We start from the raw sequence: 26,106 nt of genomic DNA, 5'->3' as shown, positions 1-26,106 counted from the left end.
GAAAGTTATCAAACTCGTCTGCATGTAGTGCTGTACTAAAGATGCCGATACTCCCGGGCTCAAACCATTTACTTTATTGTTTACATTGTGAATTAAGATCCCGGGTACCCGGGCTAGCTCTCTTCCATATAAACACCTCTAGGGGGCAAAACGACTGGGTTGGCATTAAAAAGTTATGATCCCAATTATTTACTAGGGTCAATAAAAGCTTTGCACTGTTCTTATACACAGACTTTAATTCAATTTTTGGAAACTTCATTTTATTTTAACAGATAATATGTCCCTCTTGGCTGATTTATTTAATGAGAGAAATTAGTATTTTATTTTAATTAATCGAATTTTTGTTTAAATAAAGACTAATATATTTAATTGATATTCACCCGAACTTGATCCTTTTGAGTCTTTGCTTGGACCAGTATTGGGGCTTGACGTATTGCCACTGCCAATTAACCAATCAAAATCATCACTTGTTTTTTCATTATGCCATGGACAAGATGATGTTCCAAAACCGTCATCGCAAGCTGGAACAAAAACATTCATTTAATGTAAAGATTAGACACAAATCACAAGCTGTGTTCAAAAGATAAGAAGATACAATTATTTATCGCCGTTGTTCTTAAGGAAATAAAGATTGAAATCGCTGAGTAAGAATATTAGTATTGAATTATGATTTTTACTAAATAAAACAGACTAGTATGTTTACTGTTTCTGTTTACATATTTCTAAACAAAACTACAAAACAAAAGAATTTTAAAATATTAAATTGATAAGTTGTTTAAGATAGAAAGGTTTGTTGCAGAATAAAATTTCCTCAGTCAAAAATTTTTATTTGAACCTGATATCAGACTTTCTATATATTTCTCTATTTTTAGTAATGTTGTAAATGCATGTTTAATGATGTATTGTTACAATTACAAAGCATACTTACATGTTAAGATTGTGCATGCTCCACTTGTAAATGTAAATTCATCAACAGCAATGTTTACGTAATAACCCGATCCTTTGATGCCTTCAACAATTATCTGTTTTAAAATGGTAATCATTTGGTATGATTTGAATAATATTGCGAGTTAATGGTGGTTATGGTCAATTTAACTAACATTTGCTATAATCACAGGCGTATGTGGTGGGAGACACAGCAAGCCCATATTAACATTGGTGAAATTGGTGAAATTGATGAAGATTGGTGATAAGTCAGGCAATTTTTGCTAAAATATACAATCAAACAATGATAGCAACAAATTTGTGCAATCGAATTTTAAAAGACATACTGCATTTCTAAACATTTTAATGTAATGGAAAACATTCAAACATGATCACGCATTTTTGGAAAACAAACTTAACAAAGTTTTATAACTAAATTTGAAAATTTTGCCGGGGAGCAAGCCCCCCTCCATAGCAGACTCGCACCTAACGGCTGTCATCAGGTAAACGTTATTCCTTTTTATAAGCCCAATTTTATAACGTCTATAGCTAAAAAATCAATGGCTGCAGAGCTCACCCTGTATGCTGAGTTAAATCCAGTATTTGGCAGAGTTATATTAACGTCAAACCATTTAAACGCTCTACTTTTTGGGGTTGCCGTCCATTTCAATCTTTTTGTATTTCCCAGAATCTGCTGATAAACTTTCAACAAACCACCTGATGTGTCGTAATTATAATATGAAAATCGAAAACAAGTGGTGGAACTGTTGAAATAATCACTGACTAGCCAGGCCTTGTCCCCTCTTCTTTGTGAGGAAGCATCCATGTACGCGTATTTCCCTTAAGGAAGAAGTGCAAAGAAAATAAGATCCTGATTTCAAGAAATAATGGAAGAAACTTTCTCAACTAAAATATTCCTTTAGGAGTTTGATTTTAAAGTCATGAAGCTGTTTGATAAAGACTTGTTTTAAAGGCAATAGTTGCTAATCTGTTAAACTGTCCCCTTACACTGTCAGGATTGTACTGCAAAGCCAAAACATTGACAAAATAAAACTAAATATGTAAATAGTTTTATTTGGGAAAAAGAATACTGATGTTAAAAAGGGTTGATCGGTTTTACAAGACAATGTATGGATAGTTAGTAAATTGGTAAAAAAATGGACTTCCTTGAAATGATCAATTGAAATATAAGAACGTGATGTAACGCAAAGCAAATACTAGTAATCTGGTAAGCTTTATATATGAGTTATTGAAATAACCAGAAAAACCTTGTAAAATCTCAATTTAGCTTTATTGCAAAGTCAATGTTTACTTAACTAGCCAGTTATAATCGTACTTGCATCTCTTTAGATGAGACCGAAAAAATGAAGTCGAAAGTGGCATAATGTACAAGCTATTTATGTAAACAACAATTTTTCTCAGACCGCCCTATTTTATAAAGTACGAATAAATAAAATAAAAAAATTACCAAATGCAGAGTTATATTTATCAAACGCAGGTCCTGTGTAGTAGGAATTAGTCGAACCCGAGCCTACAGTCCAGTCAAAATCATCATAAGTATATCCGTCATAGTTAATATTCCTCCATGGACAATTTGTTGTTCCCAGTCCATTTTGAAAAGTACATCCTCGAGCATCTAAAATTTGGAATATAATATTCTCAAACATTTAAGAAACTCTGATCTAGGTTTAATAAACCATCAATTAATTATATGTTTTAGAAATTTACTGTGAATAAGACATTTGCTCAAAAACGTCAGTGATAACCAATAAATAAAATAAAAAATGTATGTTAATTACGTGTTCGTTGCCATGTTGGTACTGTTGTAAGACTGTACAAGGGAGTCGTCGACTGAACATTACAATATCCATCTTTAAGTTCAATATCATCCACAGCGATATCTCCTTTAAAATCAGAACCTCTGACTCCTTCAATAATGATCTGCAAAAAATAAATGAGCTGAAACATTATAATAACAATTAAATATGCGTTTGTTTCCCTGTATTCTCCTGAGTTTTTAACAGTAAAGGCTTGATCCTGACTATATATTTTCTAAAGTTCAGTTTCTTTTTCAGCAAGACTCTGATATCGTGTTTTTGTTTGGTGCCTTTATCAAGAGAGGTCTACTTTGATTACTAGAAAATTTTGCAGTCCACGAGAACTGGTCGTTTGTTAATTTGGCATACGTCAGTGAAATATTTTTATCTCGCGTATAACATCACGTACTATATAAGTATAAAATATACATGCACAGAACAATTATAGCACACTTGACCGTCACAGTTGCACTGCGTGTTCATCAGTGGAGATCTACTTTGAATTCTTCAAAACTTCTGTAAATTTTATCAAAACTAATGTTTTGTTAATCTAGTGTACTTTAGGGAAATATCTTTAGTATTTCAAGTATAAGATCACGTACCTTATAGCTATATATTAAGCTATTCACGTTTACTTGTGCTTTAAACCACATATTGCCGTGATTACCGCTTTTGCTCCAGACTTTATATTTACTTCCGTAGATTTTTCTGTACACATTCAAGGATCCAATATGGTTGCCATACATATGATAGTAAAATGTGAGACATTTTCTTGAGTAGTAAAAACTTTGACTGACCAACCATGCTTTGTCTCCTTGCTTTCGAGGAGAGGATGTTTCAATGAAAAAATACTTTCCTGGTATAGAAAGCCAACAAATTTAATGTAAAGACTTTTTCGTAGTGACAAACTTAAAAATTGTTTTGAAATTATACCATCGTGAAAGGTCAAAACAAAAACGTAATAGTTCTTAAAGAACTGTTTAAAACCAAAAACTTAGCCAACATTCTAAAAGAACAGTTTTTAAAGCCCAAAGACGCTATTTAAAAGCAATTCTTTTAGAATTGCTGGGTTAGTCGTCTGGTCTTAAACAGTTCTTTTATGAACTATTAACTTTTTATTTTGACAATTCGTCATGGTATTTTCTTTTTTAAAACAGTTTTCTAATGGTAAAGGTTGATATATAACGTGTCTGCCTTTGGACATCCTTAAATTTACATACTAAACTCAATTTTCTGTTGTTTTTAAGGATTATAGCGAAACATATCGGTTGGCATTATAAACTATAAAGTTATGATCACATTAATCACTAGGGTCAACTGAAGTTTTGTATTGTTCTTATACACAGACTTAAATTAAGTCATGAAACTTTATTTTTTTCAACAGATAATATGGTCATAATAGCAAATTGATATTTCATAAAAATTACTATAACTGTATTAGCCAAATTTCCGCTTACAGTAATGACTAATAATAAATGAAAATTCACCAATAATAAATGATCCTTTTGAGTCTTTGCTTGGACCAGTGTTGGAGCTTGACGTACTGCCCCTGCCAATTGACCAATCAAAATCATCACTTGTTTTTTCATTATACCATGGACCCAAACCGTCATCGCAAACTGAAACAAAACCATAGGGCTGTAATTAGAACGCTATTTGGGATGCTTATAATGCATTCAGATGGGCTCAACTCATTTCTTTTGACAATGGTTTGGCTTTGTAAAGAAATCAGTCTTGCACAACAAAATATATGAATTCATATCACAAATTTCTCCCCCCCCCGTCCTTCCCATATCTTTCTGGCTACAGCTCTTTAAAACAGGTCAGTCTTTAATGTAAAAATCAGACACAACTCACAAGTTGTATCAAAAGATTAGGAAAGTACTTAAACATCTATTTATCGCCTATGTTTGTCAGACGTTTAGGGTTATTCATTAAGTAAGAATAAAAGAATAGAATTCTGCTTTTATACTAGGCTGATACTTTTGCTTTAAATAAAATAGAATTTAGAAAACTGTGTTAAGTTCAAAATAACGAAGAGCAGAGGCTATTTTTCTTTTAAAATAACACCTTTTAAAACATGCGCGTTTATTTTTTAAATTATTAAGAAGTCTATACGGAAATCTTTTTCTATTTCTTAAATGTATTCAAAAACATATGTTTATTCAGTAAGCTTATAACTCAAGTAGAAGTTACAATATCAGATATCAAATGTTGTAAATATATGGGAAAATTTATAAGTAAATCACAACATTATATTTTTCCATGAAACATGGAAAATAAAATTTTTCTTGAAAATTGTTTTATTAAACAATATTTCCGTTTGCACAACTCTTTGTTTAAAGTAAATATTGCAGTCATACCTGTATCTGTCGGTGTCGGTGTTGTATTTGAAAAATACCTCACAAATTGGAGACGAAATCCATTCTTTGTAAAACTGGAATCTGAATACATTTAAACAGTAACGACATTGCCACCAGGGTAGAAGTTGAAAGGTGTATTTTCATTGCAAAAATCTTTCCAAAAAATTCCTGATATTTTAACATAATCGTAGCACCCACGTAAATAAGCATAAATGAATTTGAACTAGTTTTCGAGTCCTAAAATCATGCTCCAGTTAACGTTTGTCAATTAAAAGAAGATTATTTTCATTTTTGCCATGTTATCATTTGTGAAATGTTTTCAAAATTTGTATAGGTAATAATATGGTTTTAATTGAATTTTGGGAAAAACATGCATCAAGAAAAGCGAAATTGTTAGTTAATGATGAATGCTATTTGAAGTCTTTGAAAAATCCACTGAAACTTGCACAAAAAAAAACTCATATATACCAAAGCCCATTCGGAGACTCCAAAGAGGGAATCATTTTATATACACATTAAATATGCACATAAACGTTACATAGATGACACGTTTACTTTGTTTTGTACGTCGCAAACGATAAAATTTTTACAAAAAATTTGTTCTCTTCACTCTGCATTAAACTACAACTCTGAATAATAGTCAAATGACCAATTAGCTTTTTCGTTCTCGTCCATAAACGCAATGGTCAATTATTAACAAGCATTCATCACAAAGCAACTTTACTGGACTGTACATACGCTTTGACTCTTTCTCCTCACATAGAGAGAAGATTTCTTTAGTGAGGCGTTTCATGATAAAATGAAGGCATAAATTCTTGTCGGAGGAGTTCATTAAAAGTGATCTTAACTCATTAAGAAAAATATTCTTTTCCAATAGATGCTCGAGAAAAATTGCTAAACAAACTTTTATTATCAACTAAGAATAAACGGGAAAAACCTTTTTAATATAGATCTGCCAAGTACTCTATGTTTCTTAAACTTCTCGCCAATGGCGAAGGCTTAAAATGATATCGAGAAAGAAAATAAGAGTCTTACTGAGTGTTTGTTTTTTGCTTGCATTGTTGTTTTTATATTTTTGAAAGAACTATTGTACCACCCATCCCCAAAGAATCTCTGCCTGCACAAATGTCAAACAATGTAGTTTACGAGTTTAAATATGAGTGTGATGCTCGCTATGTATGATACAACTTGTAAAAGGTTTTAGGGATAAGATAAATTCATATTCCGAATATAATTTAGAGTCATTAAAAAACGTCCCTCGTTATTTCAGTAGCACGTCACGGAGTCTGTAGTAATTAAATTTTCTAATCCTGCACTGCCGACAAAAGGATTATGTATTTATCTCATTTTTAAGCGTCATCTCTCAATTTGGAGATGCCGTTAACTTTTTTTGTCATAGTATATATCGGCCTGATGACTAGTCTGCCAAAATGCATAATGTCAAAACAGTTATAAAATTATAAAACAGTTATCTTTAGAAAAATTAGGTCTTTTTTGCCACCCACCATGGCAATTACTAAGCTTAAAACAATTTTTAGAGATGTCACCATGACAAAGTCTCTAAATTTGAACATAAGCTGCATGTTAATTCCTTTACTGCAACAACATATAATTTAGGAAATACATAAAAGTTTTAAGAAATATGAAAATTTTCCTGTGTCGTTTCTTACCGCTTGACTTAACTTCAAGATCAAGTTTGGTAAACGTAAAGTTAAAGGAAAAACCAGATGGTGCTCGTATGGTGAAAGCACAATTTATGTTATTATAATAATAACTTGGATAGTTCGGTGAAGTAATGTTTCCACTGGATAGAGTTACTTCTCTTGTTGGACAGATGTTAATGCCAAAACCTGTGTGTCGGAGAAAATGTTTAAAAAGACATCATAAAACATTAAAACGATGAATAAAACACCAAATTTTATTCATATCAATTTACGTTTCTTAACAGATGACTTACATTTTGAGGAAAAACTTGTTACAAAAAGAGCAAACGGAAATAAATTCCACCAATTTGACATCATGATAACTGTTGCAGATCAAGGGTATATCGAACCAGTCAATTGAAGTAGGTAAAAGTTTTTAAAATTTGTAAGTTCTATATTCTAAAATCAAAACAAACATGGATAATCAATACCGTAAATGGCTTGAACCCGGGAGTATCGTTACATGTTTGTAATGGTAGATCGTCCAGGCTGGTATAGTTATGGGAAGGACTTTTTTTGTTGTTGTTGACTGGCTTTTCGACAACCTTAACACTAGTCATCTTCAGAGTCAAATGAAGGTGACTACTGCTAATGTTATCGAAACGTCAGTCAACAACAACAAAAACAGTCCTTCTCAGGACTATACCAACCTGGACAATCTACATTTACAAACATATAATCAATACCTTTGTTCAATAGACATTCTCGTGAAAAACCCTGTATATATTGCGCGTTACTACGCGATATAAACAGCAAGTGTTATTTTGCTAGATTTATTAGTATCTGTATGAATGTATGACTGGTTTGGAATGGCTAGTTTTTAATTTTGACCAGAATGCAAAACTCGTTTTTGAAAAAGAAATTATAGAAATGTTAGTTACATGATTGTAAATGATGATCGTCCAGGTTAATAAAGTCCTGAGAAGGACTGTTTTTGTTGTTGTTGCCTGACGTTTCGACAACCTTAGCGGTAGTCATCTTCAGAGTCAAATGAGGAGTAAACGTCAGGTTAGCCGTATTTGTTATCTGGTTCTTACGTCATTGTATTGTGTGTACAGGAAATGTGTATTGTCATTGTGGATTAGTGTGAAGTGAAATATTTTATTTTTAGTTGTGATGTGTGATTTAGGTGTTATGTTTTTAGTTGTAATGTTTGGGTGTCAATTGTGTATTGTCATTGTGAATTAGTTTGAACTGTAATGTTTTAAGTTGACGTAAATATAAGCCACAAAATACAATGACGTAAGAACCAGATAACAAATACGGCTAACCTGACGTTTACTCCTCATTTGACTCTGAAGATGACTACTGCTAAGGTTGTCGAAACGTCAGTCAACAACAACAAAAACAGTCCTTCTCAGGACTTTATTAACCTGGACGATCATCATTTACAAACATGTAACGGTACTCCCGGGTTCAAACCATTTACTTTAGAAATGTTAGTGTATTGCATTGTGATTTTGGGGCTGAAAATTATATCCAAATGAATTGAAAACAGAGATAAAATACACACCTTAAAGGTTGTCAATAAACTTTGAATTTGTCATGAAAGGACAGTTTTCTTAGTAAAATTTACTTTATACGGTAGTATGACTCTTCTAAATATAGGCGTATGGAAAGTTATTTTGATTAAAGTTTTTTGTATTCTAACCTTAAATATCTTAACGTAGTAGCAAATTTAGTTTTCCCTTAAACTCATTGCTAAGGTAAACAATCAAGTTTATCGTCCGAAACCTAAAACTAACATATATTGCAAGTGTCGATCTCTGTGCAGATGGAAATGAATTAATCATTACACGTAGGCAACGAGTTGTATGCATGTGTATTCATTTAATCGCGACTTGTTTTAACTGCATAAATGTTCCTGCGTATTAATGGAGCATAGTTTTGTTTAAGCAAAGAAACATTTTTGTGTCTATTCTATCGATAAAGATGGAAATTATCAAAACGAAAGATGCGTTTATTTCGCTATCAACTGTTCGGTTGTCATAGTGCAGTTGAGAGTATCAAGTTTTTATTTGATTATAAAAACCTTACTTACTTTCTTATTGGACTTTCTCTCAAAGCTTGCTTAACAAACTTTACTTACCTTACTGAATGTATGGATTTATGATGTTCGTTGATGATTGTTTTAAATTTGGTCACGTCGCAATAATTTTCCAGCTGAATATCAAGAGCTTCCATGTAAACCAATTATGATTATTTTAACTTTAGCACGCACTAAAGGTGAACAAGTTTGTGTAAATAGTTAAATAAACACCAGATACATCCGTATTTGCAGAAGAATATCAAGCGTTATCATGAAATGGCAAAATGCAACGCAGTTTTTTGTGTGTTACAAATCAACTATAAGAAACTTACTAATCACACGATCATTCCATCCTAAATCTTAGGATAAGTTTTAGCATTCCGAATTTATAAAAATTTATAAATGCAACTGTTGAACATAGAGCAACTGTTGAACATAGAGCAACTGTTGAACATAGAGCAACTGTTGAACATAGAGCAACTGTCGAACATAGAGCAACTGCTGAAGATAGAGCAACTGTTGAACATAGAGCAACTGTTGAACAAAGAGCAATTGTTGAACATAGAGCAACTGTTGAACGTAGAGCAACTGTTGAACATAAAGCAATTGTTGAACATAGAGCAACTGTGGAACATAGAGCAACAGTTGAACGTAGAGCAACTGTTGAACATAGAGCAACTGTTGAACAAAGAGCAACTGTTGAACATAGAGCAACTATTGAACGTAGAGCAACAGTTGAACGTAGAGCAACCGTTGAGCATAGAGCAGTTGTCGAACATAGAGCAACCGTTGAACGTAGAGCAACTGTCAAACATAGAGCAACCGTTGAACGTACAGCAACTGTTGAAGATAGAGCGACTGTTGAACATAGAGCAACCGTTGAACATAGAGCAACAGTTGAACATAGAGCAACCGTTGAACATAGGGCAACTGTTGAACATAGAGAACCTGTCGAACGTAGAGCAACTGTTGAACATAGAGCAACTGTTGAACATAGAGCAACCGTTGAACATAGAGCAGCTGTCGAACGTAGAGCAACTGTTGAACATAGAGCAACTGTTGAACGTAGAAACTGTTGAACGTAGAACAACTGTCGAACATAGAGCAACTGTTGAACGTCACAAATCCCTTTGGCCGCGCACAAAATGGCTGACAATTTTAGTTCGCCAGTGTCATTTTTAAATGAGATTTTCTATTCCAAAGAACCGTTTTTATCCGTTAAAATTTTTATTGGAAACTTTTCAAGGTTTACACTATGCAATTAGATGAAAATATGAAACCATGAAATTTCGTTTCATAACCACTTTAACAATGGAAATTGTAAATAAAATTTCACATGTAAATTATTTCTATTTTAAAAATTAGCAAGGCGATATAAACAAGCCTCCATTATAAACAAGCATCGTGAAAATCGAAAAGACTGAATTGATGCATGCACATTTATGTAACCGTCGGTTTTAAATTTCAAACAACTGGTCGACTGTTGTGTGATTATTCATTATTTATGAAATTTTTTCTGTATACAACAAATATTTTGTATACATATACATAGTGTCTGTAGTCGGAGCACTGTATTGAATAAAGAATAAACGGGGGAAGCGATTTGAAAAAGTTTATTTATCGTCGCCAAATCTATCAACCGAAGCTGTTTTCAATTTCATAGAGGGCATTTAATGAGAATAAGTTGCATTTTCATATTTTTATAACAATTCATAATAAAATCAAAATTACTTTTATTTATGACCGCTTATTGTTACATCGGATTCGTGAACGTTTTCTCCTGGGTTAACATTTTCAACTTCTGCGATAGTAGTGGGCAATAGTAGACCACTTATTGTAGTAGGGTTTCGTAAACATTTTCTTCTGCGTTAATATCTCCTACAATCTCTTCAGGATTTGAATTTGGATTGGGATTATCACCGGAGATATTATTGCTCATCGGAACCGTATGTCCGTTTTGTCCTGAATTTGTAGTTGGTACAATGTTTTCATAGTCACCAACACTGGCAACACCAGCTGCATGTGAGTAGGATGGTGGTAAGTCGCACACGCTTTCATAACTGGGTGGCGGTAAACTTGTCAAAGTACTTTGTTGATTGGTTGAATAATTTTTATTCTGTACACTCTCGGGTTGAGTGGTTGAATAAGTCGTAATTTGAACACTCTCGGGTTGAGTGGTTGAATAAGTCGTAATTTGAACACTCTCGGGTTGAGTGGTTGAATAAGTAGGATTCCGAATACTGCTGGGTTGAGTTGTTAAATAAGTAGGATTCCGAATACGACTGGGTTGAGTGGTTGAATAAGTCGTAATTTGAACACTCTCGCGTTGAGTGGTTGAATATAAAGGATTCCGAATTCTCCTGGGTTGAGAGGTTGTATTGGATGAGTTTCTTTGTCTGTTCTTCTGTCGTGTGTAATGAATGATAAGCATACTAATAACAAGCAGAAAAACAACAGCACCAACTACTCCCAATATAATTGCAGTGTTTCCTGTCGAATGTGATTTGTTTGAAGCTAAATGAAAATGGAATTTTTTTTTAAAATTGAAATTTTATTTAAACACACTAAAATTAAACAATTAAAAATTCTCGATTTTATTCATGGCCTATTTTGTCTTAATTATTTAAAGTTAAAGTAAGCAGATGTATTGAAGATAAAACTTTATGTCTAAAGACTAAATAACCAGGTTTAATAAGATTTTGGATCGATTATTATGATGTATCGCCACTTCGGAAAAATAGCAACGCTAATATATTATCTATATAAAAATAATCCATTCAAACAAATGTGCAATTGTTGAGCCTACTCTATATTTGAAAAATACATCCTCGTGCATCTAAAATTGACACAAAACAATACCCAGAAATAAAGAAATTCTTTGGTTGTAATTATTTGTCAGTTACTGTAAGTTTTTAACAATTTTCTGTTGACATGACTTTTGCAACAAAAACGTCAGCCATCAAGAAAAACTAAAATAAAAATGTTTGATACTTACTTGTTCGTTGCCGGGTTGGTACTGTTGTAGGACTGTCCAAGCGAGTTATCAACTGGACATTACAAAATCCATCATTAAGTTCAATATTATCCACAGCTATAACTCCTGTTAAACCAGATCCTCCGACTCCTTCAATAATAATCTATATAAAATGAATGTGCTCCGATTCATAATAACAATCAAATAAACGTATGTTTCCATGTATCCTCCAGTATTCTTATCAGGAGATGCGTTATCCTGACTATATATTATGTTAAGTATAGCCTTCTTTATAAGCAAGACTCTGATCTTTAGTCCTTGTTTGGTGTCTGCACAAAGCCAGATTATGGGATGGGCCCAAGAGGCTAGGGCCCCGCTCTACCCACCACCAGATCCGTCTAATTGCTAAATTGATGATACATGCAACATCTACAGAACCAAGGCCAAAAACAATAATGGAGTAATGGTGTAAAAAAACAACCAGTTCCAGATCTCAATGGCATTGTACTGTAGTCAGCCATAACTCAAAGTAAAATATAATACTAATGGCTTTTGAAAGGAGCAAAGGATGTGTAACCATAAGGTAAAAAAATGTTGTCAGAACACTTGGCTCAACTACCTAGAAATGACAGGAGTCATATAGGACAGCCCAACTAAAATGCCCCACAGCTCTTTTCTATCCAAACATTGTGGAAATTTGGTGTTTAGGGACTGGTTTTGCTAATTGAATGACAAAGGTGGTATCTTTTGTTTCTAATACTGTTTGATGCACTTGCAGTTAGGCGCGCTTCCAAATAACCAATTTTATCATACGTGAAATGATCACAATAGAAATTTATGTAAAAAAGGCAACCCAACATGAGCTGGGCCCAAGCCTCCTGAGTGGTTAATCCTAACCTGTGTCTTTATGAAAAAAGATCAACATTGAATAATTAAAAACTTCGGTAAAGTTCTGTCAAAACTAGTCGTTTGTTAATCTAGTATACTTCATAATGAAATATCTTTATTTTGCTATAAAATCACGTACCCTAGTGTTATCATAGAAGCCGTCCACATATACTTGTGTTTTAAACCACGAATTGCCATGATTACCACTTTTGCTCCAAACTGACTTTCGAAAAAGTCCATCAGTTTGTCTGTACACATTCAAGGATCCAATATTGTTGCCATACATATAATAATGAAATGTGAGACATTTTCTTGAGTTGAAAAAACTTCGACTGACCAACCATGCTTTGTCTCCTTGCTTTCGGAGAGGGGATGTTTCAATGAAAAAATAGTTTCCTGATATAGAAAGGACAACCATAGGTAATGATGGAAATCTAACCTGTCTGCACTTGGACATCCCTAAATTTACAAATTTAACGCTGTTGTTTTAGGGTTAGGGTTAGGTTTAAGTTTAGGTTTAGGTTAGAGTTTAGGTTTAGGTTTATGTTAGGGTTAAGGTAAGGGATAAGGTTAGGTTTAGATTTAGGCAATTATTTCTAATTGAGTAGTTTTATAATCAGAGGCTTTAGAAGCTTTGAAGAAATGTGGATGCTACATACTCGCTAACTCATAACGCAAGAATAATAAGGAAATTGTTTCATATGAGTTAATTATTTTCAATTGGCTTTTCTTCTCTTTCGAGCAAAAATTACAAAAATGTTGTGTTTCATTACATACAAATGACATTTACATTTCGTCAATGTTCAAATCATTAAAATTTCCAGGTTCTCGGTGCTCGTAAAATAATTTGAAAATTTTTACACCTATCAAAAACATTCAAGAAAGAAGCTAAATTCATGAGTGTCCTTCCCATAAGATACTCCCACACTATTATTATGGGTGTTTGGCCACCCAGACACCCACGGCTTAACAACCCATTGTTTATAACTTACTATTTTGTAAAAGTTGTCCTCCATGTATACTTAACATAAAGTCGAATTTACATAAACTAATGTTGTAAATTTAACATTAAATAAACATGACAAACGCATTCAGCTAATTTTTTTTGTTGTTTTCAATAGTTATAATAGTCATAGCAAAATAATAGGTGCCTGATATACACTGTATGTAAAGCATTCTATAAACCAAACGCTTTGACTACTATCTATCATTCCAGCCCCAGATGATTTGACACCAGATCTGATTCTTTTTATCGAAAACAAGATACGACTTATTTTTTGAAATATATAAGAACCCAGCCCAAAAATAAAAAACCATGGCAAAAACAATTAAGTCTCATTCCGACGGTTGTCAGTGGGGAAGTGGGAAGACAAAAGTTGATAATGAGAAAGGAACAAACTTCATCAAGTTCAAAAAATTTCATCAAGTTTGTTGTTAAAAATTTCATTAAGTTTAATAGTAATAATTTCATCAAATTGGATGAAAAAAAAACTTCATCAAGTTCTCAAGTGAAAATTTCATCAAGATTTAAATAATCTCCTCAATTATGGTAACTTTTGTTCTTATGACAAAGTTTTCATTTTCATAATGATATTTCGTGCGATATGAAACATTGACGCATTTGGCACCTCATATCAAAACGACTTGGTTGGCAGTACACAATTATGATCCCATTACCCACTATAAGTCAACGGAAGCTTTTTATATCTCATATACAGACTTTAATTAACTCTCTCGGAACTTTGTTCTTATTGTAACAGATAATAAATGGCTTTATGGCTAATTTATTCATTGACAAAAGTTACTATAGATGTTTAAATTAACCAAATTTTCGCTTAAAATAATGACTAATAATTAATCAAAATTTACCGTAAATTGATCCTTTTGAGTCTGTGCTTAGACCACTACTCAAGTTTCGTGAAATGCCACTGCCAATTGACCAGTCAAAATCATCTCTCGTTTCTTCATTACGCATGCATGGCCATGACGTCATTAACGAGCCGGAACGGCAAACTGGAACAAAACCAATCGCGCTTTAATGTAAACATTAAACACAAGCTGTGTCAAAAGCACAGTATAGGTATTATACAGTATGCTCACTCTCGCAAGAACTTATCATCGCGCATGTGAGCTCGCGCATGTTGGCCGCCATGTTGTCAGTAAGGAAAGAGGAGTGAGAATATTAAGAATTGTATTACGGAAACGTAAAGTTTACCAACTAATTGGCAATATTTCTCGATTTTCACGCATCGATCGGCTTTATCTTTGTACAAGAACCGCTTTGAGGATTATAATGCGTAGTTTCATAAATGCTTGGAAAAAAATGAAGAACTAAGAATAGAACAAAGCAATATATATCCTCAAAGCAGCTATTTTATTCAGCTAAAGCCAATCGGTGGACAAAAACGCAAAAATATCTCCATTTAATTGTAAAAACCACATTTCTGTAATACAAATCTTAGCAATCTCACTCCTCTTTCCTTACTGCCAACATGGCGGCCAACTTAGCTGCATGAGCCTAACTTCCGCTTAGCTAAATTTCCTTGTTTTCACCAACGGTACAACAAATGCATGTTTAATGTACATTGCCACAATTACCAAATATATTTACCTGTTGAGGAACACACGAATGTAAATTCATCAACAGCAATATTATAACCCGATCCTTTGATACCTTCAACAATTATCTGTAATAAAATTATGGTCATTTGGTATAATTTAAGGGTAGTAAGCTAATAACTACAAGATTTGGAATTCTGTGAAGTCGGGTAAATTGTTCTAAAAACCACAATAAAACTATGTTTTCTTTATTTTTGTTTGCGCAGGGTAACCTTAACAACTGATAGCTTTTCTCCCTGAGGAGGAAACCGGAGGACCCAGAGAGTGCGAGCTTCAGGCCTGCACCCAATAGCAGACGAGTTTTACTCGACCAAAAAGTTTGATCTTTGTGCCCCTGAAGCTGTTTTACATAGAATTTACATAAAAACACATAAAACCTAAAAACGCACTACATACATTATTTTACACATTTTTGGGGCAATAAGTCACAGTGCATCTAATTTTTTTTAATATCGACTTATCCACAGTAACGTCTGATAATCGCACTTTTGAAAGTAGTATAGCTAACTGATTAATGGTACCAAGAACAACTGGTACCAACTAAAATCAATTTTAATCGAAAAACATAGTAGATTTGCATGTACTCATCCATTCATTTAAGTTCCTACAATTAACAGTGCTGGTTATTGTTGTTTAGTATTGAAAATTTTCGTGACAGCTCGGTGACGTCACCTTCGGAAGACTTTGATTTACAGGTAATTTCCGATTTATTAAAAAAAATCATTATGGAATAGATTGACTATAGTGAATGGCATGAGCCGAAAGGTCAGATTATTTTATCAAAGAAGTTCAACTTATCATGAAAGCCTTGAATTAGTGTTGTCACTTAAAGAATATTTCTACTAATTATTGTTTGTTTTTCCTTCGCTCTACACAAAAAACATTTGTTGGAAGTGCACAAAATGGAAGAAGTCTAAATTTCAAAATATTTCCGGGAGAGCATGGTAAAAGCCCGAACCCCACTGCAGACTTGCACCCACCGGTAACCTTTGGACGTACATTTGTCCATGTCTCCCTCCAAAAATAATTGGCTAGTTGGCCTATGGCTACAACAATAATCGTTACAAAGCTTACCCTGTATCCTGAATTACCTCCAGTAGGTGGAAGGGTTATACTAACTTCAAACCATTTAAACACTCTACTTTTTGGGAGCGCTGTCCATTTTAATCTTTTTTCACTTCCATAAGTCTGCTGATAAACTTTCAACAAACCTCCTGATGTGTCGTCTACATAGTATGAAAATCGAAAACAAGTAAACGAATTCTTGAAATAATCACTGACTAGCCAGGCCCTTTCCCCTCTTCTTAGTGAGGATGTCTCCAAGTAAGCGTATTTCCCTAAAGAAAGAGAGTACAAATGAAATAAGATCCAAAATTAAGAAATAAAGGAAAAAAATATTTCACAACTAAAATATTGTTTTAGCAGTTTGATTTTAAAACTAATAAGGAGGTTTAACAAAGGTATGTTTTGTTATACAATATGTAATAAAAAAACTGAACAGTTAGGAAACCGTTGCTAATGTCATCAGTACGCAAGATCTGTAAACGTCTTTGTGGTAAAGTAAGATAGTTAGACTTCCAATGGTTCATCTGACAAAGTTTTAGGAAATTTGGTAAAACCGTGCACGAACACTACGTATCCAAATCGCGTATTGTTTTTCCTATTTAACTGCAATTTCTGAGCGTTCTCGTACGCATAATGCAAATTTTCTACAATTTTATATTTAGCGTAAACTAAGCGTGCCATATATTAACTCTGTGTATTCCAGTTGCTTTTCAGCGGTGTCATTAACGTGCGCAAGCTATTTCAAAAGTGATTCTCTGAAACACAATTTCTACATTGAAAATGTTTATCATTTGCGACAATTTTACTGTCTCATAACACATTGGAAGTCCATCAAAAGTTTTTGCAAATCTTGCGCACTGATCACTTAAGCGACGTTTTCTATACTTGTTTGTAAATGTAGATCGTCCGGGTTGGTATAGTCCTGAGAAGGACTGTTTTTGTTGTTGTTGACTGACGTTTCGACAACCTTAGCGGTAGTCATCTTCAGAGTCAAATGAGTTTTCTATACTGTTAAGTTTTTTCTGTATAGTAACTATAATTTGGTAAACTTTGTCTTTTACGTTGTCAGAATTCACCGCAAAGCCCAAGTATTAAAAACACCAAGTCATTATTAAACTAATCAACCATTTAAAATAGTACTCATATCTCTTAAGGTGAGACGAAAGAGATGAAATCAGAAGTGGCATAATGTAAAATAGAGTTATATGGAAACGATGATTGCAGAGTAATATTTATCAAAACGCTGGTCCTGTGTAGTTAGGAACTGGGTTGTTAGAGTTTTTCACATGCTCAAAGCCAAACAAAAAAGTATACGCGAAAATCGAGTATTTTGGTTGTAAAATGTCAAGTTACGAACCCTGGTAAGAATTAGTCGAACCGAACCCCACAGTCCAGTCAAAATCATCATAAGCGTGGCCACCATAATTGATATTCCTCCAAGGACACTTTTTTGTCCCCAGTCCATCTTCAAAGCTGCATCCTTGTGCATCTAAAATTTGAAACAAAACAATCCTACATGAATCAAGAAACTCTGAGCAGAATCCCGCTTTTTACTCCGCTTTTGATTGGCTGAATGTCCAAAAAGCCAGTATTTCTATAACTCGTTAGAAACATACAAAATACTTTCTATTTTATAAATACATTCCCCAAAAGTTTACAAAAAAAACTGTCCACGCAGTAAGCTTACATCAGGTGGAAGTTGTAACATCTGATACAATGACAATGGTCTTGTTTTGTTGTTGTGTTTTGATGCTCGTAAATCTATTATTATAATTTTATGTGAAAGTTTATAAGTAAATTACGGTGATCAGAATGCTCATGAGCTATATGGAACTTAAATCCTTCACGCATATGCTTCAAAATCGTAAAAAAATCAAAATTAATCTCCCTGTACATTTTTCTATCAAATTATTTTATCAAACAATATTTAGTGTTGGACAACTCATTGTTTGTTCTACTAAAGTGTACAGATGTGGATGTTGTACCTGAAAAATTTCCCATTAATTGGAGACGAAATCCATTACGTGATAAAAAGGAATTCGAATACATTTGAACAGTAACGACATTGCCCCCAGGGTTGAAGACAGAAGGTGTATTTTCATAACAAAAACGCTTTGATGAAATTCCTGATATTTTTACATAATCGTGGCATTCATCTAAATAAGAATAGATAAATAATATCTGGTTTTCTTGTCTTAAAATCACGCTTGAGTTACTTCATAAATTGAAAAAAAGATTATTTTCATTTTTGTCTGTCATCACGAGTTTTAAATAATTTACTATATAAAGCTTCGATAAACTTTCACTTGTAAAATGTTCAAAATTTTCAAACGAAAAATACCTTTGACGAAGACATTAGTTAATATATGAAGGAATTAGAATCTATCCTTCAAAACAAAAATAGAATTATATCTGAGGTTGTTTTCGAATTCAAGTAATTTTCAACATAATCTCTCAAGTTTAAAAACATATGAAAGTTTCTGTATCGTTCAATCCTTACCGATTCCATAAATTCCTCTTTCCAGATCAAGTTTGGTAAACGTGAAACGAAAGGAAATACCAGATGGTGCTCGTATCGTTAAGGTACAATTTATGTTATTATCATAATCATTGGGATAATTAGGTGAAGTAATGTAACCACTGGATAGAGTTATTTCTCTTGTTGGACAAATGTTAATGCCAAAATCTATGAATTGGAGAAAAATGTTTAAAAAAGACAACACAAATTTTAACATAAAAATGATCAATAAGAAATCAAACTTCATTCATAACAATCTATATACATTGTCCATTGACTTTGATGCTCGTTAATTTATATTTTAATTTCATAAGAAAGTTTATAACGGTGATCTGACTGCACATGAGCCATACGGAACATAAAACCTTCGGGTGAGCAAGAATATTGTAAAAAAAGTCAAAATTAATCTCTCCCTGTACATTTTCCTTTAAAATTATATTATCAAATATAATTTTAAAGTTTGTTTGTTCTTAGAAGTGAATAATGCAATCATATACCTTTATATGTGAGTGTAGTTATGTGTGTAGTACCTGCAAGATTTCTCTTCCTCACAAATTGGAGACGAAAGCCATCACGTGTAATACTGGAATCCGAATGCATTTGAACTGTAACAACATTGCCACCCGGGTTGAATACGAGAGGTGTATTTTCATTACAGAAACGTTTTGATGAAATTCCAGATATATTCACATAATCAAGGCAGTTTTCTAAGTAAGCATAGATAAATTAGAACTGGTTTTCGTGTGTAGACTTTTCTCGATTGCGCTAAATAAAATTAGCACAGTATGCTATTTATAGCTACCACTCGCTTTTTGAATAAATTATGCTTGAATTACGTCTGTTTTCAGAGTTTATGCTATTTTTTTTTTGAAAATAATGCTAGAGGAAAATGCGCTGAAAAGTAAAATATCAACGTCTTTGGTCAAAAGAAATTTTTTAATATTCGAACAAACATGTCTTTTCACCTAAATTCTTCTAATTTAACGTAACATATATTTTTATGGCTCTGTCTGTCTGTTCCTAAATTTCTCCTGTTTGTTTAAGAAACGAACGTTTGTTACATCGAAGCATTACATTGCATTGTAAATAATTTGAAAGTGTATGATGCTATTGATCATTAAACGAGGTTTTCAGTATAGGAAAACTTTCTCAACAGCAACGATGTCGGTCTTGAAGCAGAAGGACATTCGCAACAGCATTCTACGTGATACTTCACTTTTCCACTTTTCAGGTTACATTTCCTGAAAGGCTGCAGCCATTTGGAATTTTGAATAAGATTGTCATTAGGTAACTCGTGGAGTGAGGGATGTACATGGAATCACCATGACAACGTAGTGTTATAAAACCGAGCCAATGTTTGGATTAAGTTTTAAAGCACAAGTAGTAGAACAGGATTTAAAGTGGTTCAATAATTTGTTACAAAAATTAGAGATACATGCAGATTATACTCGCAGAAATTTTTTATAGGAAACTGTGAAGATTATGTTCGTTTTCCCAAATTATGCTACGAAAAGTGCTGGAACAATCGAGAAAATCCTACAACTAATGATCACGCTTGATTTTCTTTATAAATTAAAAGATTATTTTCATTTTTGTGCGTCATTATTTGTGAATGTTTTTAAAATTTTTAAATGAAAAATACCTTAATTTGACAAAGACATTAACATGACAGACGTGCATGGAATGTATATTCACCTTCAAGAGCAAGTTTGGTAAATGTGAAGTGAATGGTAAAACCAGATGGTGCTCGTATCGTCAAGGTACAATTTGTGTTATCATCATATTTACTGGGAAAGTTAGGTGATGTAATGTAGCCACTGGATAGAGTTGTATCTCTTGTTGGACAAATGTTAATGCCAAAACCTATGAATCGGAGAAAAATGTTTAAAAAAGACATCATGAGATTGACATAGACGTAGCTACAAGCCGAGGGTCTAGACCCCCTAAAAAATTTGTCGAGAATCCACATTTCAATATTTTGGGTCAATTTTTTCGTTTTTCAGGTATATTTTCCCCGCAAAGAGCGTCAATCCCCCGAGACTCTCTCTCAACTGAGATATAAGAACGATCAGTAAGAAATCAAATTTCATTTATAACAATTTATGTAGATTGTCTATTGACTTACTTTTTAGAAAACTTGATACAAAAAGAAGAAACAGAAGTAAACGCCTCCTCGACACCATAATAATATCACAAACTGAACAAACAATACAAGAAAACAGACACTCAATAACTATCTTTGCATCAGCTACGAGAAACTGAAATGAATACAATTCTAAAACAAGATGAAAATTTTTTCATATGAAGTCTGCCGAGGGCAGACGTCAATATCACTCTATATACAATCAAATAATATTTAACAATAAGTTTGCGAGCTCGAAAGTAGATGACAGCGAAGCCCGAATAGAAATCGAGGGCGATTTTTTCTTAATTTGTTGTTTTATGCGTTTGTTGTTGTTGTTGATATATATTTATTCTAAAGAGCGAACGAGTCTTGCTCAATGCATGTTTCGTTATTTTAATTGAATTTTTTTTATTTCACCGTTAAGTACCTTAACTTTGTATTTAGTGGCTACTTTAGCCTTCTCTTCAACGTTAAGTACCTTAACTTTGTATTTAGCGGCTACTTTAGCCTTCTCTTCACCGTTAAGTACCTTAACTTTGTATTTAGTGGCTACTTTAGCCTTCTCTTCACCGTTAAGTACCTTAACTTTGCATTTAGTGGCTACTTTAGCCTTCTCTTCGCCATTAAGTACCTAAACTTTGTATTTAGTGGCTACTTTAGCCTTCTCTTCACCGTTAAGTACCTTAACTTTGTATTTAGTGGCTACTTTAGCTTTCTCTTCACCGTTAAGTACCTTAACTTTGTATTTAGTGGCTACTTTAGCCTTCTCTTCACCGTTAAGTACCTTAACTTTGTATTTAGTGGCTACTTTAGCCTTCTCTAGAATTGCATTTTGAAGCAGCTAAATCCAGACTTGCATCCAATGTATACTAATTATTAAACTAAAATACATCGAACGCTATGTTTGAAACAAATAATTGAGGCAATCTTACACCCAGACACGCGGGATTTTACCCCCAAACACGCGTGTGTAGTGTTTCGAGATTCTCTCGCGGAGAGAAAACTGATGGGTAAAATCTCGCCTGTCTGGGTGTAAGATTTAGCTTAAATTATTTGTTTCATAGAAAGCGTTCCATGTATTTTACTTCTATGATACTAATTACTCGCCATATTAAATTGGACGCGTGAAGCCTAGGTGCCAATCATCGAGTTCTAAAATAACAGGAGCGGCTAAGTGGACTGGGGCGATGACGCAAAAAATATCATGCAATCATGACGTATCAAATTCACTCTGCATTGAACGAAATATAACTGGAAGGCTACCTTCTGATAATTCGGTAACACACAAAATGAAGCCAAATTTTGCGTGATCTCACTTCCAGAGTCAAAATACACGAGTTTAGCTTCGAGACGTGTGATTGTTAACAAAGTAATGAAGTTAATAAACAAAATGTTCATAACGGAAATTTCGTAAAGCTACTGAAAGGAAAATCATTAGATTTTTTTGTTTCATAGCCTTTTTTTTGTGTTATTCATAAAGGAGATTTAAGTTTCCTGCAGAAAAAATGTTTTTTTACACAGGAATCTTACAAATGGCAAAGGTTTGTGCTCAGATTCGTTTTTGCCCGAGTGACAAGAAACTACGATTTTTTTCGTAAATAATACTTTAAAACATACATTTGTTTACGTTCAGGTGCTCTTCGATAGTGTTTTTACATCAAGACTTATTAATGGTGCAGCTTTGCAAAATGTCAAAAACGTCCGCATTTGTCGTAGTTTGTTAAGTTCGTTTTTTTCCATAAAAACGATTGTTTTCATGACGTCTTAGCGTAAAATATTGCTATAAACGAGCTGGAAAAATTTACATCTTTCTGAAACTATTTTTTACGATTTAGTTCTCTTTTTTTCACGGTTTCTTAAAAAACACTAAAATATTTTGTTTTGGCTGTGTTTATCACAAGCGTGGAAAGACTGCGAACAATCAATACTGCCGACTTCAGCTTCAAATTTCCGAGCGAAGACGTAGCCTTCCAGTTAAATTTATAGTTCATAAATTCACCAGACTTGTCTGACCTGTTTACTCATTACCTGGTCGGGAAATCTCATTCAAATTATAATATTTCGTTAACGCGCACAACATGTTGCCAAAAAATCAGTATTTTGACCGAAAACTAAAACATTATACTCGTACAAACATTTTGCCAACTGAAAACAATAATTGTCAACATCTTCAAATGACTGCAAATAGCGAAATTTAAAAATCCGATAGAATAGTTTAAGAGTTATGACAGATTTTCCACATTTATTGTTTCCTCTTGAGCTATTTATTTATAGAGAGGGTATAAAAAAACTGAACAAACAGCAAAACGTCGCTAAAGTTATCAGCGAACTACATCTGCAAAAACCTTTGATGGAATAGGATGTTGGACTTATAATGGATCACGAGAAAGTAAAATTTTTGTAAGTAGTAGCCATATTCTGAGCGAGAATTGTGTTACCGAGAAGCACTTTTGAAAAACTTGCGCACGAAAATGGCAAAGCTAAAAAGCAATTGGAGCACACATGGTTAAAGTATGGCACATGTTGTTCAAACTTACCAACTTCTGGAAAATGTAGCTAAGCCGTGCTAGGCATCCAAATTACGAATTGATTTGCGTTTTTTCTTTCAAAATGGCATTTTCGTAAAGCCTCGCCAGTCATTCATATTTGGATTAATTTAAGCTCAATTTTACGCATATTTGATGAAGAATCGAAGATTATAACAAAACGGCATTTAGGGGCCGATTACATGGCCGAGTCGATTCGCTTTGTATAATTGTTATATATTATTTTGACAGTGTGATTACATGGCAAGCGAGTTGTCCCGCCTTGCCGGGATCCCAGTTGCTGCTTGCCGAGATACTCGCTTAGGAAGGATGAAAATTCCAATGTAATCGCAATGTGCCGATTTGGCTCGGCAAAGCGGGCCAAGAAATTTGACTCGCGCGTGCGTTTATTGGTTAGTTTAAATTGAAATAGACGTTAGAGCGATGTGTACTTGTTTGTTTATTCAAATAGCAGCCACAAGCTCCCAATATTCACAGGCAAAATTGTCACCCAGAAGTTTGATTGAGATAGCAAAATAATAAAAGATTTACTGGGCGCGTTATTAAAATATAAAACTTTTATCGAGTTTAATAACTAAGTTTAAGGATAAACAATTGCTGTGAAGCATTATATCGACTGTGAGCTCACAAGTATCAAAATAATACATTTGGTACAGAAAAGTCGACGAAACCGACATGAATCCATGCATCTTTAAAATTCATAAACAAAAAGACTACGCAACTAATTTATTCATGCCAAAAATTGCTCTCCCGTGCGGGTCAAAGCCTTTCATGTAATTGCAATTTTTAACTCGTCTCGGCTAAGCGAGTTGACCCGTTTAAGCGAGACAACTCGCCTCATGTAATCGGCCCCTTAATAACGACAAATTTAAAATAATTCGCCATTTAAAGCCATGCGTTCGCTTACGCATCAGTGAAAGTTCCTAAAACTTTGTTACCTTAAAAAGCATGTGTCATATTTTAACCCTATGTCTTCCAAATTTCTTTTTACCTGCATCATTTAAATGCGCAAGCTATTTCAAAAGTGCTTCTTGCTAACACAATTCTCATTCTAAAAATTGGGATTTTTTGCCACGATTTCACCGTCACATAAAGCATTGGAAGTCTAACAACCTATTTCCCGCAAAAGGTTTTAGCAAATATTGCGCGTTGATGGCTTTAGCGACGTTTTCGAAACTGTTCAGTTTTTTTATACACCCTGTATGATGTACATATAGCTAGTGTCACAGGTCTTTAAAGTCATTTTTTTGTAATTCATATAATTGCGCCACCTTGGTCTTATTTGATATATTGTAGAGCATATATATAGAAGACAATAGTAAAGTTTGAAATAATTTAAAGAATAGTTGAAAATTTGTGAACAAATTGGTGAGGGAAGTATAAACTGCTTAAATTTTTGTATTTGCTGATGCTACAGCAAATTTTATACGCAGTGCTAAAAAATATTAGACTTTATTGTACAATTGTCAGCAGTTGGTTTCAATGAGTTTACTACAGGCTTTAATAAATAGAAACAAAATACCCCTAATTGTCATTTTGAGCGATAGCATTTAGTTGAACGCGGTGATGATTGTGGCGAGGACTTCATTTTCATACAGTACACTTGCGATGCGACGCATCAGCACTCGCACATAAAGTAATCCGAACTTTTTAAACTCCATCTTACTTTCTGTAGTCCGAGTATTTAAACATTAAATTTAGGTTACTCGATACTTATTTTGCAAATTGAAAGACGCGTATTTCGCAGTGAACAATTCAGTGGTCATGGCGCAATAGAGCTGGTCTCCAACTTGTTTATTTAATGCTATGTTAAAGCTTATTTAACAAGCTCAGCCTAACCGTACTTACCTTCCTGAATGTATGGACTTATGATGTTGATTTATTGATTGAAATGATTTTAAAATCGATCACGTCGCAATAAATTTCCAGCTGTGTATCATGCGCTATGTTGCTAGCTTCCGCCATGTTGCTGTTAAATTAATGAGGCTTTTATAAACACCAGAATCGGATACATCTGAATTCGCAAAAGACATAGGACAGGACCGCACCAAAGGGGGTATTCAGGGCGGGAGTTTCCTTCGATCTTCCAGTACATTCCTTTACACAACACTGAATAATTCGATATACACCTTAAACAATAGACGTTGATTCAGTAATTATTATATGGCAAGCGTCCTTCCGGCTAAATGGTACGGTTTGATTGGCTTAGAAAAATTCCTGCCTGTCCATTATTTTCCCGTAATCAACCTATGTCCAAAAGACGTGATTCTAAAGTCAAATTTACAAATTAATGTGATTCGAAGGAAAAACACTTGGAAAACAGTTTAACTATCCAGATGATACAATTTGAAACCATTTATTTTTTATCGACGAAAACTAGAAAAGTGTAAGCCAACCAGTAAAAAACAGCAAGGACAAGAAAGAAAGCAAGCTTCGTTTAGGGTCAAATAATGCCTTATAATAAACCTTTTAATAACCTCGCTTTAATAATATTTCGTCATTATGCTGCATAATCATGAAAAAGCAAGATAAATA

General features: G+C 33.6%; 2 protein-coding genes across 8 annotated transcripts; both read right to left on the bottom strand.

Moving 5' to 3' along the window:
- Positions 1-255: 255 nt before the first annotated feature.
- Positions 256-5,195, bottom strand: LOC124449279 (MAM and LDL-receptor class A domain-containing protein 1-like). The gene is made up of 9 exons (XM_047000214.1): positions 5,105-5,195; positions 4,229-4,360; positions 3,344-3,597; positions 2,724-2,865; positions 2,393-2,560; positions 1,502-1,764; positions 929-1,022; positions 381-521; positions 256-290 (listed from the first exon to the last, which is right to left on the bottom strand). The coding sequence occupies exons 1-9, from the start codon at positions 5,193-5,195 to the stop codon at positions 256-258; spliced, it is 1,320 nt and encodes a 439-aa protein (XP_046856170.1).
- Positions 5,196-10,433: 5,238 nt separating this feature from the next.
- LOC124449410 lies at positions 10,434-25,686 on the bottom strand. 7 transcript variants are annotated; one of them, XM_047000329.1, is made up of 14 exons: positions 25,420-25,680; positions 21,026-21,097; positions 20,596-20,763; positions 19,431-19,607; positions 18,883-19,068; positions 18,368-18,538; positions 17,740-17,871; positions 16,392-16,654; positions 15,310-15,385; positions 14,568-14,711; positions 12,838-13,094; positions 11,832-11,973; positions 11,208-11,350; positions 10,434-11,090 (listed from the first exon to the last, which is right to left on the bottom strand). In XM_047000329.1, exons 2-14 carry the CDS (start codon positions 21,081-21,083, stop codon positions 10,668-10,670), a joined length of 2,340 nt encoding a protein of 779 aa, XP_046856285.1. In that variant the 5' UTR covers positions 21,084-21,097; positions 25,420-25,680; the 3' UTR covers positions 10,434-10,667. The 7 variants fall into 7 exon arrangements, 5 of the variants coding, with proteins under 5 accessions (XP_046856285.1, XP_046856284.1, XP_046856283.1 ...); XM_047000328.1 differs by having other exon boundaries at positions 10,434-11,137; positions 11,216-11,350; XM_047000330.1 differs by having other exon boundaries at positions 10,763-11,142; positions 11,184-11,350; positions 25,420-25,683.
- Between the last annotated feature and the right edge of the window lie 420 nt (positions 25,687-26,106).

The sequence above is a fragment of the Xenia sp. Carnegie-2017 genome, unplaced genomic scaffold (assembly GCF_021976095.1).
Source record: "Xenia sp. Carnegie-2017 unplaced genomic scaffold, XeniaSp_v1 HiC_scaffold_23, whole genome shotgun sequence".
In the NCBI taxonomy this organism is placed as follows: Eukaryota; Metazoa; Cnidaria; class Anthozoa; order Malacalcyonacea; family Xeniidae; genus Xenia; species Xenia sp. Carnegie-2017.
Note: the sequence above shows the minus strand (reverse complement) of the source record. Positions and strands in the feature narration are given on the sequence as shown.